Source organism: Macaca thibetana, chromosome 5, assembly GCF_024542745.1.
Source record: "Macaca thibetana thibetana isolate TM-01 chromosome 5, ASM2454274v1, whole genome shotgun sequence".
NCBI classification, from domain to species: Eukaryota; Metazoa; Chordata; class Mammalia; order Primates; family Cercopithecidae; genus Macaca; species Macaca thibetana.
Window position 1 is genome coordinate 45,692,028 of NC_065582.1, and position 20,922 is coordinate 45,712,949.

Sequence of the window (20,922 nt, forward strand, 5' to 3'; positions counted from 1 at the left end):
AAGTTACATATACTTTGCTTGTCAATTTAAAATACTTTTCACCTTCTCTGACTTCATTTAAAATTAAAATAATTAAAGTGCCAATTTTAAGAGATGTTAGCTCCCATTGCTCGTTCTTTGCCATGTTCTTTTCACAGCCTGCTATAATTTTCTGCCCTCTTTAAAGCCTCAGGCTATAGGCCTTCTCCACCAAAGGAATGTTAAGGAGTGATAAGGACCTTCTGTGAGCAGGAGTGGCTTGTTTGCAAAGGGATTGCTTATCTTGGCCACTCTTGAACACAAGATGGGACCCTCTACTGCAAAGCTCCGGCATGTTTTCTTCCCCCAAGTTATCCTCCATACTACTGACAGTGATTTTTCCCAAGTAAAAAACTGCTTCAAATCCTTCATTGTCTTTCCACTGCCTTAAAGATAAAGTCCAAATTCTAGAGTGTGACTCACAACATTTGGTGCCTCACCACCTCTTCAACCTCTCATTTGCTGTTCACCCATTTCTCTATCCATCTCCTTCTCACACCTTGTGCTGCAGCCACATAGATAACCTGCAGTTTTTCTAACTTGCAATGATGTCTCAAATTCCAAGGCCTTGCTGGTACCACACAGCATGCCTGGTAAAATCCTAGACTTCTTTCCAGATAAATTCAAAAACACCTCCATGAGGTCTTTCTACCTCTCCAAGTAGAATTGACCACTGTCTCCTTTGTGCCCCCACTTCCACCACCATCCTAAAATACCTATTATACTTAGATTAATAAATGTCACTCTTACTGTACTGGAATTTCCCTGAAAGGAAAAGCCATGAAGTACTTATCATTATATTCCTAGTACATAGTCCACAGCACATACCCCTCACCCCAAAAAAAACCTTTTGTAAATAATTGAATAAATTAATAAACACCCAAGGCCCCCAGTAAACATCAAGGCCTAAGGAATGCATATCTGGATTCTAAACAATCATAAGGTTTTACAACACCATGTTAAGCACCAGGGACTTCAGAGAGCTTTTAGTCTAAATGTTATTAGAGAGGCCAACGAAGACCTCCCAAAGGAAGTGGCATTGAACTGAGACTTGACAAGCCAGTACTTAGGCAAGATAGGGAGGGAAATATTTCAGATGAAGGGAGGAGCTGGCACAAGGTTTAGGACATGGAAAAGGTTATGGTGCATTCATAGAGTGAAGAGATATGCAGAATGGCTGGAGCCTCAAGAGGGAAGGGAAGGGTGAAGCTATAAAGATGGGAGGCAAGCAGGACTGGACCATGCAGAGTCTTGCAGGTGTTCACAAAGAAAATTACAGCTCCCTCCCATAGACTGAACACACCTCTCTACCTGAACCCCTGGAATTCTGACTCAGGCAGTTCCTAACATCCTGCTGAACAGTTGGGAAACTTGTACTCATAGTCAAAACTACTAGATGGCATTTACAGACTAAGTTTTGTGTAATTTTTTTTTTTTTTTTTTTTCTTCTTTTAGCAAAAGTATGCTTGCTATTGAAATGTTGAAAATATTTTGTTGATCTTAAAATGATGCTTATTTTTCCAGATGCTTGCATTCATTCTGCATGTGCTGTTTTGTCATTTGGCTTGTTTAATTTATTATGTTCACATTCAGATGCAATCTGAAAACCCATTGTGTTAGTTTGTTTTCACACTGCTATAAAGAAATAACTGAGGCTGGGTAATTTATAAAGAAAAGAGGTTTAATTGCCTCATGGTTCTGCAGGCTATACAAGCAGCATAGTGCCTCTGCTTCTGGGGAGGCCTCAGGAAACAATCATGGCAAAAGGGAAAGTAGTCATGTCTTACATGGTTGGAACAAGAGCAAGAGAAAGAGTGGGGAGAGAGAGAGTTGGAGCAAGAGCAAGAACAAGAGAGAGTGGGGAGGTGCCACACACTTTTAAACAACCAGATCTCATGAGAAATCACTATCTCCACAACAGCATCAAAGGGGATGGTGTTAAGCAATGAGAAACCAGCCCCATGATCCAATGACCTACCTCCAACATTGGGGATTACATTTCCATATGAGATTTGGATGATGACACAGATCCAAACCATACCACTCACCTAATTCTTTCTCTGTAAGAATATGACCAAGCATTTATAACAATTAACATTTCATTTAACATCTTTTATGAACAAAGCACACTTCTCGTGCTGAGAAGATTCAAAATAATGGGATATTGAAGTCCTAGGAACAAGTTTTATGTTTCAGAAGAGCCCATTCGGTATCCACAGGGATAAGAAATGTGCACCCTAAATGTAAGTGGATTACACCGAACTGAAAAGTGTAAAGAAGGAGTGGAGGATTAAAGGGAGAAGTGTGGAGAGGACGAAAGTTAGGAATGGAAGTGATGAGCACACCTGAGTGAAGGATGAGAGCTCTAGCTGCCTTTTCCAGTTATATTCCCGTGCAGCTGAGCCAAAGGCTGATCTCACGTTTATTGTTACATGCCCATTTAAGGCTTCTGGCCATTAACACTTTTGATTTTTTTGGCTTGTTATTTTATTAGCTATTTTCATAACAGTTTCATAGCTAAACCTATTTTACTCAGATTGTATGCCTTTTCAAAAATACAATAGATGGTCCATATTCCATTATCTAGGAATAAGCTGAAGCTCATGTCTAACATTTATTAAGAGAGATGGATTATTTTTGCTCATGAATTATCTTTGTAAATAATTTTTACATACTTTCATTGACTCATAAAGATGTTTCTTTCTGTAATTTTAATCTTAATATTTGTTGAACTTCAAAATCCCTATCACCAGGTTATTGTTTAAAAGCATTGGTTTTTATGTTATCTTAAAAGCCATTATGACCGAGTGCTGAACAACTTAGAAACATTCAGTAATTGTTTTGCATGCTATTTAGTGAATTCATATGGCAGTCGTTTATACACACATGACGGAATCAGGTGGCAGGCCAAGTTAAAGAGCAAGGCCAGAAAAGGACTTAAAAGAGAGGAGAAAACATAGACAGTTTGGGAACAATAGATCATGTCTTCTCCATGATTTGGGGGTAAACTGATTACCTATCAGCTGATAAACAGAGGCAGGTTTTAGAAGTCTTCCCTCCGGTAGACTAATGGGAGGTGTCAAAGAAGATGTTTTCTGTCGTTTGTGGGTTCTCCAGGAAACTTTGAGCATTCAGCTGAGAGGCCAAGTTGGCTGCCTCTGAGAAGAAGCCCTTCCACCTCCACTGCATTGCACTTGGGTGCCATTCCCCTCATTTGAATGTCTCAAAGAGATGAGCAAAGGTACATCTACAAAGTTCAGGGTACTGACGTTTATCATAATGATTTGTAACTCTGAGAAGAGTGAAAAATACATGAATGCACAGAATAGCAGATTGAAATATAAACCACAGAACACTCCTACAATAGAATACTATGCAGTCATTAAAAATCTTCTCATAGAAGAATATTTGACAGGATAGGGGTATCTGTGGCATATTAAGTGGAAAGTCATACTTGTAAACATTATATACATATTCATGTATATTTAAACACCATGATCCCAGATTTAGATATAACAACTAAAAGTTCAGATGGCTATATATCAAAATGTGTCAAATGTTCAACCTTGCATAGGCTGACTATAGATGAATTTTATATTATTCTTTGTGCTTTCTTGTAGTTCCCAAATTTTCTTTATTGAATCTATATTACTTTTGCAAATTAAAGAATCTAATTTATAAAATTTTATAAAATAACTTATTTGAAATGTATTGCATTTAAGAATAAAAACAGTGTTTAATTACAAAAATAATTCGCAATTTATCTAATGAGATTTTAAAAGGATTTATGTGAGTCTACATTCTGATTTCATGTTTGTGTGCATGTTTTTATAATAGAGAGCGGCAGTGACCTAGAATTCATTCCATTGCCTGGTTATCTGACTCTTTAGTCAGTATCTTAGGCTGGAGCCAGCATTGCCTATAATTCCATCACAACTCTGAGCATCCACTTTCGAAAGAAGAAAAAACAAAGGTGTGGGAGGGGAAACTTAGAATTGACTCAACCTCTATTGAACTATAAGAACATTAAATGCAATAGTGTTTTATTATTGTTTCAATTTTTACTGAAGAGGTAAGATTGTCCCTAGCAGATGGAGACACTGAGACATGGGATAGAACTTTTGTTCTATATAATTATTATGTGCTTCCACCTTTCTTAGCATAGACAGTTTTCCAAATGCATCTTCAAGTTACCCCTTTATAAGCATTGTAACAATAATACCCAACGTATATGTAATTCTCTTTATGTGTAACTGCTATACTAACATGTACATACACATACATATCACATACAAAGACACCACATATGCACACATACCACATACGCACATATACACATCACATACACACACATACCACATATGCACACATACAACATACACACACATACACATCACATACACACACATACCATATACGCACACATACCACATACACACACATCACATACACACACACCACGTACGCACACATACACATCACATACACACACAGCATATACACACAAATACCACATACACACACGTACACATCACATACACACACATAACACATACACACATATACATGTCACATACACACATACCACATAGGCACACATACACACCACATACACACACACCACACACACACATACCACATACGCACACATACACATCACATACACACACACCACATACGCACACATACCACATATGCACACGTATCACATACACACACATAACAAATATGCACACATACCACATAAGCACACATACACATCACATACACGCCACATACGCACACATACCACATACGCACACATACACATCACATACACACAAACCACATACGTACACATACCACATATGCACACATACCACATACGCACACATAAACATCACATTCACATCACATACACACACCACATACGCACAAATACCAAATACACACACATACACATCACATACGCACACACCACACACACACACCACATACGCACACATACACATATGCACACATACCACATACACACACATACACATCACATACACACACACCACATATGCACACATACCACATACGCACACATACACATCACATACGCACACATACACATCCCACATGCACACATACCACATATGCACACATACCACATACACACACATACACATCACATACACACACCACAAACATACACATACCATATACGCACACAACACATCACATGCACACGCATACCACATATGCACACGTACCACATACACACACATGTACACACACACCAAATATGCACAAATACCACATACGCACACATACCCATCACATACACACACCACACACACACACCACATAAGCACGCATACACATCACATACACACACACCACACACACACCACATACGCACATGTACACATCATGTATGCACACATACACATCACACACAAACACATACCACATACGCACACATATCACATACGCACACATACACATCATATACACACACACCACATACGCACACATACCACATACACATACACATCACATACACATACACCACACAGGCACACACTACATACGCACACATGCACATCAGATACACACACACCACACACACACACATAACCGCATACACACACATACTCATTACTTACACATACCACATATGCACACTTACCACGTACACACACATACACATCACATACACATACCACATACGCACACATACCACATATGCACACATACCCATCACATACACACACATACCATATGCGCACCCATACCACATACGCACACATACACATCACATGCACACACACCACATACACACAAATACCACATACACATACACATCACATACACACACATACCACATACGCACACATACACATCACAGATGCACACATAACCACATACGCACACACATCACATGTGCACACATACACACCACATATGCACACGTACCATATATGCACACATACACATCACATATGCACACACCACACATGCACACATACCACATATGCACACATACACATCACATACATACACATACCACATATGCACACATACCAGATACGCACACATACACATCACACACACACACATCCCACATACACACAAATACCACATACACACCACATATGCACACATACCACATACACACACATACACATCACACACACACACCACATACACACAAATACCACATACACACACCACATATGCACACATGCCACATACACACACATACACATCACATACACACACATACCACATACACACACGTGCACATTGCATATGCACATATACACATCACATACACACACATACCACATACGCACACATACCACATATGCACACATACCACATATGCACACATACCACATATGCACACATACCACATATACACACATACACAACACATACACATACATACCACATATGCACACATACCACATATGCACACACACCACATATGCACACATACCACATATGCACACATACACATCACATACACACACATACCACATATGCACCCATACCACATACTCACACATACCACATACACACACATATTTAAACTAATTTCGTTCTCACAATGACATTTCAAGGCAGGAATTATTATTGTACAGAGGAGAAAACCAAGGTACACTTTATTTATCTGTAAACCTCTGCTATGCAGAAATTCTGGAGGAGCTTCCGGACCCTTAATTTTAAAATAAGGCCAATAATACAATACTTACCACATAGCAATTCTCTAAAGATTATGTAAGATGTATACAAAAGCGCTTAGCTCAGGCACTGGAGGGATGTGAGAGAAATCTGTCCTTCGTGGTATGCTTTATGGTCCGCTCAGTCACCTCATTCTTAATCCCTTTCTCAACTTCTATTTTACACAGAAATTGTGAGAATATCAGCATCAAGTACCACTGTTCCGGCAACGCACACTTCCACCTCTTCTTTGGGCCCAGAGAGTTATGTCTCATCACAGTCAAATGGTTTGTTTCTATTTTTTATTTTTAAATGGTGGCTCCACAATCATTTTTGTGATGTAACCCTATTTTAGGGGACCTGTCACTGCAGGGAAACGGACAAACACTGAGAAATGCGAGCTAAGTAGACACAGCCTACTAAGTAGACACAATTCCTACTGCAGAGGAATTCTTGCCTCTGAAATATCTTACAGAAATAATACTGTGAGTTAAAGAAATTAAAACAATGTGGCAAAGCACAGAAATGATGCGTGTGACCATGACATCGTGGACCAGGTAAAGGGGACCTAATAGTGCAGCGTCACGGAGGGTCTGCGGGCAAACTGAGTTCAACTCAGACCTGGGCTCAGCTCTATGCCAGCTGCTGACCCAGGGTGAGTTGCCCTGCAGGGTTTCTATCCCATTAATTTTAAAATGGGGCCAGTAACACAGTACTTATCTCACAGCGTTTCTCTAAAGGCTAAATAAGAAGATGTATCTAAAAGTGCTTAGATCAGAGCCTCACACATTCTCAGTGGCTGATAAACAATAAGCAAAGCTGGGTGCTGGGATAAGAGGAATCTGGTGGCAGTCTCTCTTGTTAGTTTTCAGGGGAGAAGAAATTCTGGAGCTGCTGGCAGGGATGTGGAAGAATTTGTCTTTCATGATACGCTTTATGTCCACGTGGTCGCCTCATTCTTGATCCCTTTCTCAACTTATCTTGTATGCAGATAAGCACACATCGGACACACATCCAACCACTCCTAGTGCTCATGAAGTTTCGGAATTTTCTGGTAGAACCCATTACCCTCCAGAAGAGGACAACGGTAGGTTCTTAGTTTTAAATAGTTGCTCTGGAATCATTGTTGTGATTGAACTATATTTTCACAAGCTGTAACTCATGAAAGTTCTCAAACTTTTGTGACAGAAAACCCATCTGTTTTACCCCAATAGCACCCACAACTATTAACTGTGACCAAGAAAGAGAAGGCAAGCCCCAATTAACCTTTGTACATAAAGCCTAAAGAATAAAAAAAAAAATACCTGAATCCTCAGTCATGTGATACAACATAGTATATACTATGTAATTTGTAATAATTAAACTCTAGAAAATTGTGTGGCTTTGGGAGTAAGAGAGCTTCAAGACATAAAATGGCAAGTGGAGACAGAGACAAAAGTAAGATGTGGACTGACAGGGAAGGTTAGCACAGGTGGAACAGTAAGGCAACTGTATTATCCATTGCTACTGACATAGAATCGAGAGAGACTATTGGCAAAAGCTCAGATGAGATACAGTAACAGTTTAGATTCAGACAGTGGCTGTGGCATAAATCTGGAAAATTGATAGCCACACGACCCCTCTTTGCATGGGACTGGCATCCGTGTGGAGTAATGGCTCCATATGTCTCCTTTCTTCTCATTATTCTTACATTTTTAAAAAAAATATGTTGCTGCTTGTGTAAGTCAATAAGTGATTCTTCCAATACTTTCTCATTCCTTTCCCCTCAGTTATGAGATAATTTGCTTATTTCTCATCCATGAATACTTGTTGGGTCATTAAAAGTAGATACTGAAATTATTAATGGTAAGACTGACACATTACATCATAAAATTTACTAACTAGATGTTGAAAGTTGACCAACAACTCTCAAAATGTGATTAAGAAAAGGAAACCCACAAAACAGTTTAATTCCAAAATGATTTTTTTTGGCACATACCTTACTTGTTTGGACTTAACATTGAAATTTTGCTTTATAGGAGAGCGGGTACAACTTGTCCATGAATTCTCTGAACTAGGTATGTTAATATTTGACAAATAATAAAAGTTATTCCATTTTAAACTATCCATTGCTTGTTTCAAATGCCTAAGAAAATGTGTCAATCTTAAAACAGAAGAGCGTATGTTGTTTACTTTATTCATACAAAATTGTAAAGGCAAAGAAAATATTCTCTTTTTAAAATTAAATTAGGCATTTCTTATTTTTAAAAACATTTGGGGGGCCAGGAGCAGTGGCTCATGCCTGTAATCCCAGAGCTTTGGGAGGCCGAGCCTGGCTAATCACTTGAGCCCAGGAATTTGAGAACCGCCTGGGCAATATGGCAAAATCTGTCTCTACAAAAAATACAAAATTAGCTGGGATGGGGCATGCACCTGTAGTCCCAGCTACTTGGGAGGCTGGCTGAGGTGGGAGGATCGATTGCCTGAGCCTGGGAGTTTGAGGCTGCAGTGAGCTCTGACTGTACCACTGTACTCTAGTCTTGGTGACCGAGTAAGACCCTGTCTCAGAAACAAATACATAAGTAAATAAAAATAAATAAAAACATTTTGGAAATAGAAATACATAATTTGGTAATAGTTTTTCTCTTAAGTTAGATGTTTTACCTCTCTAACCAACCCTGAGTACTTGAAAAAAGCCTCATAAGAGTTTATAAAACAAATGAACTTCCCTCTTCCTTACCGTAAAGAGCCAGGCATTTAAAATCATCTAATTAACTGGTACTGTATTTCAAAGTTAAATCTCAGCCTTGATTCATTTTTGGCCCAATGCAACCACTTAGGGGCCATCTTGACAACCTCTGCTGAAGGGACATCCCTTCCCCTCACTTGAGTATCACTGTGTGTGCTCATTTGCTATTCTGCATTCTAACCCTCCCTTGACACTTGGCTGTGTCCACAGCTCACAGGGTAAAAAGCACATCATAGAACTTCATCACTATCACATACATTCAAGCTAAGTGGTCAAGAAAGCTGGGCAACACCAGCAAGAGGAAATGCTACTTTTACTTTTTATCAATAATAGGGCTTTTAAATATTAATTAGGCAAATAAATGAGCCATTTTACCTTTGTGTCTAGCCTTCCATTCTATTTACTTCATCGGGAAGCACTACAAATATGCTATAAATATGGAACTATCTCTAAATTAATTTATTTCAATTGTTTCATTCCCAAATATAAAAGACTGAAAAAGCATTTTAGCGACTATATTAGAGACTATGCATAAGAATACTGTGGAAGGAATAAAGCTTAGAATATAGATGACCTGCATTATAGTTATAATTCTAGTTTTAACTAGTTGTCTGACCAAGGCTAAGTTAACCTTATTCAGCTTCTTTTCTTCATTTGTAAACTGTTTATACCAGTTTCTTTCCAAAAGTATGATTCTATGATCTGTTCAATGTTCTTTTATACATCGAGACATTATTTTCTCTCATAACTTCCAAATTATGAGAGAATTTGTGTTTTTTTCCCCCATATCTGAGTAGAAGGTCCACTGAGTTCTTATCTACAGTTACACTAGTGAAGAACGCTGGGTCTGGAATCAGAAGCCTCAGGTCTTAGTTCTGTCATCAACTAGTTGTGCGACCTTCAAAAGACTTGATCACTCACAGTCCCAGTTTCCCACATAGTTACTGTAAAGCACACAATTTTTAAAAAGAAAAAATATACATAATAGTATATTAATTGTACTTTCTATTAAAAGGCAAGGTGAAGGTACCCTGATTTTATCTGTCTTATTTTTCAATTGCTATGTGGTCATTTATTTCAGGCTTTCATAATTTTGCTGCTCTCTTTATCTCCTGTAGTGATAGCACTCATTATTTTTGGGGTGATGGCTGGTGTCATTGGAACGATCCTCTTTATTTCTTACTGTATTCGCCGACTGAGAAAGGTGAGAATTCAGTTTTTAATGTTGCTCTAAATACCAGTGTGAACAGCTCTAAGAGGGTTTATTCCTCTGAGTTCAGTTAAACTCAAAAGAGAAACAGAACTGCATAAAATTCCATCTTTTTCAACTGGACACATAGAAGTCACTGTGTTACTCTAGCAGAATTTATTTTTTTATGCATTTGCCCAATTAAAGGGAACCTCTAAATATAAATCTATCCCCAGTTTTCCCAATGAAAGTTCTCCCTAAGTTTTTGTCTAACTTACTTTCACATATTTTGATGGATATTGAGGAAATATTAAGATTCTACTTATAGTATTTACCCTATTTGTGTATAAAATATTTAAAAGAATATATTTACATATGTTTAAAACTTTGGGGGAGGTTAAGGCAGGAGGATTGCTTAAGCTCAGGAGTTTGAGACCAGCCTGAGCAACAAGGTGAAACCTAGTCTATACAAAAAATATGAAAATTGAAAGGCGTGGTGGTGCACATGTGTAGTATCGGCTACTCAGGGGACTGAAGTGGGAGGATTCGTTGAGCCTGGGAAATCAAGGCTGCAGTGAGCTGTGATCATGCTACTGCACTCCAGCCTGGGCAACACAGTGAGACCCTGTCTCAATAAATACATAAATAAATAAATAAAAATAAACAAAATAAAACTTTTGCTTTTCTTAATTCTCACGTATTCTGAAACAAATTTTTCAAATTTCCACCCATGAATTCTTAACATCAGTGATTTATTTTGAATCACTAATGCTTTTTTCTAAATACATATTTTTTTGAGACAGAGTTTCCCTCTGTCACCCAGGCTCGAGGGCAAAGTAGCGCAATCTCTGCTCACTGCAGCCTCCGCCTCCCGGGATCAAGTGATTCTCGTGCTTCAGCCTCTGCAGTAGTTGGGACTACAGTTGCAGGCCACCATGCCTGGTTAATTTTTGTATTTTTTTTTAATAGTAGAGATGGGGTTTCACTGTGTTAGCCAGACTGGTTTCAAACTCCTGACTTCAAGTGATCCACCTGCCTTGGTCTCCAAAGTGCTGGGATTACAGGCACGAGCCACCACGCCCAGCCCACTAATGCTATTTTTAAATACATACAACATAGCTTATCGAAGTGTACAACTTTTGCTATCACTTTCTATTCACAATATTTAAGACACAATGTGTGTGTGTGTTTATGATGCTGTCACTGTCTCTGTAATCCTAGATCAGAAGTACTTAAGTCACATAAGATTGGTACAGTTGTGTTTTCATTCATCCTCTATTCTTAATCTCTTTGTGACTTTTGAGACCATAACCACTATATAATTCTTTCAAAAGGGTGAGAGGTGTAACAACACTGCAATTGTGGGGCCATCAGAAGAATGATAGTAATACCTACATTAAGTTCCTTTGCCTCTTTTCTTTTTTTAACTGCTTCTAACAGTTAACTTCTACAATCATCCAATCCTATAATTGATTTTCATTGCTATATGTAAATACATCTTCCTTAAATAATGCTTTTTGTTAATCAAAGAAAAATAACTGAGAACGCCTACTCTTGTATGAGATTTTTCGTAAGGACTTTAATATAAGATAACTTCTCTTGCCTGGAATATAAAAGAGAAAAATCATCTTCTTACATGGACATGTATGGCAAAGTGGGTTGTCTTCTCTCTTGGTCAATGTTCTAAAACCTGAAAAAGTCAAGGAAATATTTAGTTGAGAAAATTCAGAGAATTTTCTAAATGTATATGGATGAATTTTGTCCTGGTCAACGTGATGCAAAGATCACACACTTTAGTTTCACTTTCACTATTTATTACAACAGGGAAATCTGTAGTATCAGTGTTTGAGGTGATATTTCTCCTACTGAAATACCAAATACCATAGAAGAAACAAATACAAGTTTAAATCAATGCTTATAAATACTAGTAACTAGTAACAACAACAAAATATCTGCAAAGGGGATTTCAACCAAAAGAAAAAAAATTTAGAAAAAAATATTTTTAAGCTGAAGCATTTTACTTTTTACTGTCTTAAGGTGAGAAAATTGTGTTATTAATATTTTTCTGGTATTTCTTCATAGAAAAGCCAATCTGATGTACAACCTCTCCCCCCACCTGACGCAGAGGTGCCTTTAAGCTCTGTTGAAATAGAAAATCCAGGTTGGTGTTAATATTTGCAGTTCCTTTTGCCTTTTAGGAAAAACAAACAAACTAGTGAGTTACTTCTTTCTGATTTGAGGGAGGGGAAAACTAGTTATGATTCATTTCTATTCTATTTCATTAATTCTACTTCTGATTTTTTAGAAATGTAAGAGTTTGTCTGCAGCATAGTGAGATTCTCTTTTAGACACATGTTTTGTTTTGTGTTTTTTTTTTAAAAAAAGACTCAATCAAATAGTAAAAGCAAAAGAGAAAACCAAGTGTACTTCTTATTTCCCAAACTGCAAAGTTCTGTGTGTAGGAGACTCTATGGTCAGTATGGTGTAGTGTAGTGTAATAGCCCCAGATCTGAAATCAGACTTGGATTTGAATCCATGCTCCAACACCTATTAGCTGTGTAACCCTGAGCAAGCTACTAAACCTCTGTTAATATGGAGATAATGATAGTGTCAATCTCACAGAGTTTAATGAGAATTAAATGAGCTACAACCGGTAAAGCATTTAAAACCATTCATGGTGGCCATGATAAGTCCTCATGCCTGTTAGCTGTTATCAATATAGCAGGTGTCATTCCCAAATGACCTCCTGTGCACACTGGCAAGCCATCTGGCACATGCTTTCATCTCCACTCCCAGGTGCTAAGTAGATACAAAACATGTGAAAGGCTGTAGATATATTTTGTTTATCCAGAACAGTACTGAACCACATAGAGCTTTTTGAAAAGAACATTTATTGTCAACCTTTAAAAGTGGGAAATTGTTATATTTTATTTTATTTATTATACTTTAAGTTCTAGGGTACATGTGCACAACATGCAGGTTTGTTACATATGTATACATGTGCCATGTTGGTGTGCTGCACCCATTAACTCGTCATTTACATTAGGTATATCTCCTAATGCTATCCCTCACCCCTCCCCCCAGCCCACGAGAGGCACCATTGTGTGATGTTCCCCACCCTGTGTCCAAGTGTTCTCATTGTTCAATTCCTACCTGCGAGTGAGAACATGTGGTGTTTGATTTTCTGTCCTTGTGACAGTTTGCTCAGAATGATGGTTTCCAGCTGCATCCACGTCCCTACAAAGGACATGAGCTCATCCTTTTTTATGGCTGCATAGTATTCCATGGTGTATATGTACCACATTTTCTTCATCCAATCTGTCACTGATAGACATTTGGGTTGGTTCCAAGTCTTTGCTATTGTGAATAGTGCTGCGATAAACATACGTGTGCATGTGTCTTTATAGCAGCATGATTTATAATCCTTTGGGTATATACCCAGTAATAGGATGGCTGGACCAAATGGTATTTCTAGTTCTAGATCCTTGAGGAATCGCCACACTGTCTTCCACAATAGTTGAACTAGTTTACGGTTGCACCAATAGTGTAAAAGTGTACCTATTTCTCCACATCCTCTCCAGCACCTGTTGTTTCCTTTTTAATGATCGCCATTCTAAAGGTGTGAGATGGTATCTCATTGTGGTTTTGATTTACATTTCTCTGATGGCCAGTGATGATGAGCATTTTTTCATGTGTCTGTTGGCTGCATAAATGTCTTCTTTTGAGAAATGTCTGTTCATATTCTTTGCCCACTTTTTGATGGGGTTGTTTGATTTTTTCTTGTAAATTTAAGTTCTTTGTAGATTCTGGATATTAGTCCTTTGTCAGATGGATACGTTGTAAAAATTTTCTCCCGTTCTGTAGGCTGCCTGTTCACTCTGATGGTAGTTTCTTTTGCTGTGCAGAAGCTCTTTAGTTTAATTAGATCCCATTTGTCAATTTTGACTTTTGTTGCCATTGCTTTTTGTGTTTTAGTCATGAAGTCCTTGGCCATGCCTATGTCCTGAATGGTATTGCCTAAGTTTTCTTCTAGGGTTTTTATGATTTTAGGTCTAACATTTAAGTCTTTAATCGATCTTGAATTAATTTTTATATGGTATAAGGAAGGGATCCAGTTTCAGCTTTCTACTTATGGCTAGCCAGTTTTCCCAGCACCATTTGTTATATAGGGAATCCTTTTCCCATTGCTTGTTTTTGTCAGGTTTGTCAAAGTTCAGATGGTTGTAGATGTGTGGTGGTATTTCTGAGGCCTCTGTTCTGTTCCATTGGTCTCTATCTCTGTTTTGGTACCAGTACCATGCTGTTTTGGTTACCGTAGCCTTACAGTATAATTTGAAGTCATGTAGCCATGATGTCTCCAGCTTTGTTCTTTTGGGTTAGGATTGTCTTGGCAATGCAGGATCTTTTTTTGTTCCATATGAACTTTAAAGTAGTTTTTCCAATTCTGTGAAGAAAGTCATTGGTAGCTTGACGGGGATGGCAGCGGATCTATAAATTACCTTGGGCAGTATGGCCATTTTCACAATATTGATTCTTCCTATCCATGAGCATGGTATGTTCTTCCATTTGTTTGTGTCCTCTTTTATTTCACTGAGCAGTGGTTTGTAGTTCTCCTTGAAGAGGTCCTTCACATCCCTTGTGAGTGGGATTCCTAGGTATTTTATTCTCGTTGAAGCAATTGTGAATGGAAGTACACTCATAATTTGGCTCTCTGTTTGCCTGTTATTGGTGTAGAGAATGCTTGTGATTTTTGCACATTGATTTTGTATCCTGAGACTTTGCTGAAGTTGCTCATCAGCTTAGGAGATTTTGGGCTGAGATGATGGGGTTTTCTAAATATATAATCATGTCATCTGCAAACAGGGACAGTTTGACTTCCTCTTTTCCTAACTGAATACCCTTTATTTCTTTCTCCTGCCTCATTGCCCTGGCCAGAACTTCCAATACCATGTTGAATAGGAGTGGTGAGAGAGGGCATCCCTGTCTTGTGCCAGTTTTCAAAGGGAATGCTTCCAGTTTTTGCCCATTCAGTATGATATTGGCTGTGGGTTTGTCATAAATAGCTCTTATGATTTTGAGATACGTCCCATCAATTAGTAGTTTATCAAGAGTTTTCAGCATGAAGGGCTGTTGAATTTTGTCAAAGGTGTTTTTTGCATCTATTGAGATAATCATATGGTTTTTGTCTTTGGTTCTGTTTATATGATGGATTACGTTTATTGATTTGCCAATATTGGACCAGTCTTGCATTCCAGCCATGATGCCAACTTGATCATAGTGGATAAGCTTTTTGATGTGCTGCTGGATTTGGTTTGTCAGTATATTGAGGATTTTTGCATCAATGTTCATCAGGGTTATTGGTCTAAAATTCTGTTTTGTGTATGTGTGTGTCTTTGTTACCAGGCTTTGGTATCAGGATGATGCTGGCCTCATCAAATGAGTTAGGGAGGATTCCCTCTTTTTCTATTGATTGGAATAGTTTCAGAAGGAATGCTACCAGCTCCTCTTTGTACCACTGGTAGAATTCCACTGTGAATCTGTCTGGTCCTGGATGGATTAATTATTAATTAGGCTATTAGTTATTAATTATTGCCTCAATTTCAGAGCCTGCTATTGGTCTATTCAGGGATTCAACTTCTTCCTGGTTTGGTCTTGGAAGGGTGTATGTGTCCATGAATTTATCCATTTCTTCTAGATTTTCTAGTTTATTTGCATATAGGTGTTTATAGTATTCTCTGATGGTAGTTTGTATTTTTGTGGGATCGGTGGTGATATCCCCTTTATCATTTTTTATTGCGTCTGTTTGATTCTTCTCTCTTTTCTTCTTTATTAGTCTTGCTAGTGGTCTATCCATTTTGCTGATCTTTTCAAAAAACCAGTTCCTGGATTCACTGATTTTTTTGAAGTGTTTTTTGTCTCTATCTCCTTCAATTCTACTCTGATCTTAGTTATTTCTTGCCTTCTGCTAGCTTTCGAATGTGTTTGCTCTTGCTTCTCTAGTTCTTTTAATTGTGATGTTAGGATGTCAATTTTAGATCTTTCCTGCTTTCTCTTGTGGGCATTTAGTGCTATAAATTTCCCTCTACACACTGCTTTAAATGTGTCCCAGAGATTCTGGTATGTTGTGTCTTTGTTCTCATTGATTTCAAAGAACATCTTTATTTCTGCCTTCATTTCATTATGTACCCAGTAGTCATTCAGGAGCAGGTTGTTCAGTTTCCATGTAGTTGAGCAGTTTTGAGTGAGTTTCTTAATCCTGAGCTCTAGTTTGATTGCACTGTGGTCTGAGAGACAGTCTGTTACAATCTCTGTTCTTTTACATTTGCTGGAGAGTGCTTTACTTCCAACTATGTGGTCAATTTTGGAATAAGTGCAATATGGTGCTGAGAAGAATGTATATTCTGTTGATTTGTCTATCTGTTGATAGACATCTATTAGGTCCACTTGGTACAGAGCTGACGTCAATTCCTGGATATCCTTGTTAACTTTCTGTCTCGTTGATCTGTCTAATGTTGACAGTGGGGTGTTATAGTCTCTCATTATTATTGTGTGGGAGTCTAAATCTCTTTGGAGGTCTCTAAGGACTTGCTTTATGAATCTGGGTGATCCTGTACTAGGTGCATATATATTTAGAATAGTTAGCTCTTCTTATTGAATTGATCCCTTTACCATTATGTAATGGCCTTCTATGTCTCTTTTGATCTTTGTTGGTTTAAAGTCTGTTTTATCAGAGACTAGGATTGCAACCCCTGCTTTTTGTTTTCCATTTGCTTGGTAGATCTTCCTCCATCCCTTTATTTTGAGCCTATGTGTGTCTCGGCACATGAGATGGGTCTCCTGAATACAGCACACTGATGGATCTTGACTCTATCCAATTTGCCAGTCTGAGTCTTTTAATTGGAGTATTTAGCCCAATAACATTTAAGGTTAATATTGTTATGTTTGAATTTGATCCTGTCATTATGATGTTAGCTCATTATTTTGCTCGTTACTTGATGCAGTTTCTTCCTAGCATTGATGGTCTTTACAATTTGACATGTTTTTACAGTGGCTGGTACCGGTTGTTCCTTTCCATGTTTAGTGCTTCCTTCAGGAGCTCTTGTAAGGCAGGCCTGGTGGTGACAAAATCTCTCAGCATTTGTTTGTCTGTACAGGATTTTATTTTTTCTTCTCTTATGAAGCTTAGTTTGGCTGGATATGAAATTCTGAGTTGAAAATTATTTTAAGAATGTTGAATATTGGCCCCCACTCTCTTCTGGTTTGTAGAGTTTCTGCCTAGAGATTTGCTGTTAGTCTGATGGGCTTCCCTTTGTGGGTAACCCGACCTTTCTCTCTGGCTCCTCTTAACATTTTTTTCTTCTTTTCAACTTGGGTGAATCTGACAATTATGCGTCTCAGAGTTGCTCTTCTCAAGGAGTATCTTTGTGGTGTCTTCTGTATTTCCTGAACTTCTGTATAGCCTGCCTTGCTAGGTTAGGGAAGTTCTCCTGGATAATATCCTGAAGAGTGCTTTCCAACTTAGTTCCATTCTCCCCATCACTTTCAGGTACACCAATCAGACGTAGATTTGGTCTTTTCACATAGTCCCCTATTTCTTGGAGGATTTGTTCATTTCTTTTTACTCTTTTTCCACTAAACTTCTCTTCTCACTTGATTTCATTCATTTGATCTTCAATCACTGATACCCTTTCTTCCACTTGATCAAATCGGCTACTGAAGCTTGTGCATGCATCGCGTAGTTCTCGTGGCATGGTTTTCAGCTCCATCAGGTCATTTAAGGTCTTCTCTACACCATTTATTCTAGTTAGCCATTTGTCTAATCTTTTTTTCAAGGTTTTTAGCTTCTTTGTGATGGGTTCGAACATCTTCCTTTAGCTAGGAAAAGTTTGTTATTACTAATCATCTGAAGCCTTCTTCTCTCAACTCGTCAAAGTCATTCTCCATCCAGCTTTCTTCCATTGCTGGCAAGGAGCTGCATTCCTTTGGAAGAGAAGAGGCACTCTGATTTTTAGAATTTTCAGCTTTTCTGCCCTGGTTTCTCCTCATCTTTGTGGTTTTATCTACCTTTGGTCTTTGATGATGGTGTTTTGGTGTGGATGTCCTTTCTGTTTGTTAGTTTTCCTTCTAACAGTCAGGACCCTCAGCTGCAGGTCTGTTTGAGTTTGCTGGAGGTCCACTCCAGACCATGTTTGCATGGGTATCACCAGCAGAAGCTGCAGAACAGCAAATATTGCAGAATAGCAAATGTTGCTGCCTGATCCTTCCTCTGGAAGCTTTGTCTCAGAGGGGCACCCAGTTGTATGAGGTGTCTCCCAGTTAGGCTACTCGGGGGTCAGGGACCCACTTAAGGAGACAGTCTGTCTGTTCTCAAATCTCAAACTCCATGCTAGGAGAACCACTACTCTCTGCAAAGCTCTCAGACAGGGACATTTAAGTCTGCAGAAGTTTCTGCTGCCTTTTGTTCAGCTATGCCCTGCCCCCAGAGGTGGAGTCTACAGAGGCACGCAGGCCTCCTTGAGCTGTGGTGGGCTCCACCCAGTTCAAGCTTCCCAGCTGCTTTGTTTACCTACTCAAGCCTCAGCAATGGAGGACGCCCCTCCCTCTGCCTCACTGCTGCTTTGCAGTTCGATCTCAGACTGCTGTGCTAGCAGTGAGCAATGCTCTGTGGGTGTGGGACCCTCGGAGCCAGGTGTGGGATATAATCTCCTGGGGTGCTGTTTGCTAAGACCATTGGAAAAGCACAGTATTAGGGTGGGAGTGTCCCGATTTTCCAGGTACCATCTGTCATGGCTTCCCTTGGCTAGGAAAGGGAATTCCCTTACCCCTTGTGCTTCCCAGGTGAAGGGATGCCCACCCTGCTCCATGGGTTGCACCCACTGCCCTACAAGCCCCAGTGAGATGAACCTGGTACCTCAGTTGGAAATGCAGAAATCACCCATCTTCTGCATCACTCAGGCTGGGAGCTGCAGACTGGAGCTGTTCCTATTCGGCCATCTTGGAACCTCCCTCCTGAAATTGTTACATTTTAAAAATCAGGTATTACTATTCCTTTGGGGAAAAATGTAACTCCCAAAATGCTGAGAGCCTTCACACCATCATGAGACCAATTCCTAAGAGCTGAGTAGTGGCTGCTACCTCTACTGTTGGCTAAATACCTAGCCAATTGCATTTGTTTTATTCACTATGGCCCCTAGTATTAACTATATACAGAAAGTATATAGCTCCTATTAAACTTTGCCAGAGCATAAATCCAAATGACATCTATTTTGGGAGATAGTCACCAAGAACAAGTCTCTGTAATGAGCTTTATTCCTTAAGCAAAAGAGATTTCATTCTGCTTTCTACAAAATCAATTGGTTTTCTCCCATAATTTTCAAAACTCATGACAGATCAGAGGTCCTGTACACTTCTGGATTTCAATTTTAACCCTGGACCAGTCTAGGTTTTCTAGACTTTAAAGAGTCACAGAACACAGAGTTTTAAAGATTCATCACAGCTACACAGGTTATATGCAGGATTTGCCACATCACATTATCATGTGAATTCTTAAAGCTTAACAATAATTGTTACATAAGTTTATAATCCTAAGAAGTTCCTGCTACGTGGAAATGAATGGCATAGATATGATTCTCAGGCAAAAGGATTAATAAAATCCAATCTGCAGGTACTTGAAACAACAAAAGTTTTTAAGTCATATACCAGATTCACTTCATTTACTAAGGTTATCTTGTTATTGGACTGGCAGCTGGAACAAGTATCTATAAAATATTCATTTAATCTGCATTCTGTCTGTTCCACAAAAAAAGTCTTGATGCAGTTTTTTAAATGGAGCAATTACAACCTAAAGCCTATTTTTTTAAACTTAAATTTATATACATTTTTTTGCTAGTTATTTATTCTAGTGACAAATTTAGTGTTTAGTGTTTCCCCTGCCATTTTTTTTTCACACAATCTTAAGCATCTCAAATGTTGGGGACAATTTAATACACCACAGTGCATTAAGATATCCTTGTAGTTAGAACAGAAAACCAAACACCACATGTTCTCACTCATAGGTGGGAATCGAACAATGAGATCACTTGGACTTGTGAAGGGGAACATCACACACTGGGGTCTATTATGGGGAGGGGGGAGGCGAGAGGGATGGCATTGGGAGTTACACCTGATGTAAATAATGAGTTGATGGGTGCTGACGAGTTGATGGGTGCAACACACCAATATGGCACAAGTATACATATGTAACAAACCTGCACATTGGGCACATGTACCCTAGAATTTAAAGTATAATAATAAA

The 20,922-nt window shown here is 38.7% G+C and overlaps 1 protein-coding gene across 3 annotated transcripts in view; it reads left to right on the forward strand.

Moving 5' to 3' along the window:
- GYPA (glycophorin A (MNS blood group)) overlaps nucleotides 1–20,922 on the forward strand; it is a 39,881-nt gene that overhangs the window by 14,983 nt on the left and 3,976 nt on the right. The window contains exons 1-6 of one of the 3 annotated variants that reach the window (XM_050791083.1): nucleotides 3,141–3,259; nucleotides 6,900–6,998; nucleotides 7,703–7,798; nucleotides 8,730–8,768; nucleotides 10,558–10,643; nucleotides 12,711–12,789. In XM_050791083.1, the coding sequence (XP_050647040.1) occupies nucleotides 3,250–3,259; nucleotides 6,900–6,998; nucleotides 7,703–7,798; nucleotides 8,730–8,768; nucleotides 10,558–10,643; nucleotides 12,711–12,789 (409 nt within the window). In that variant the 5' untranslated portion in view covers nucleotides 3,141–3,249. Of the gene's footprint in view, nucleotides 1–3,140; nucleotides 3,260–6,899; nucleotides 6,999–7,702; nucleotides 7,799–8,729; nucleotides 8,769–10,557; nucleotides 10,644–12,710; nucleotides 12,790–20,922 lie in introns of those variants that run through there. The other 2 variants (XM_050791082.1, XM_050791084.1) reach the window with 2 other exon arrangements.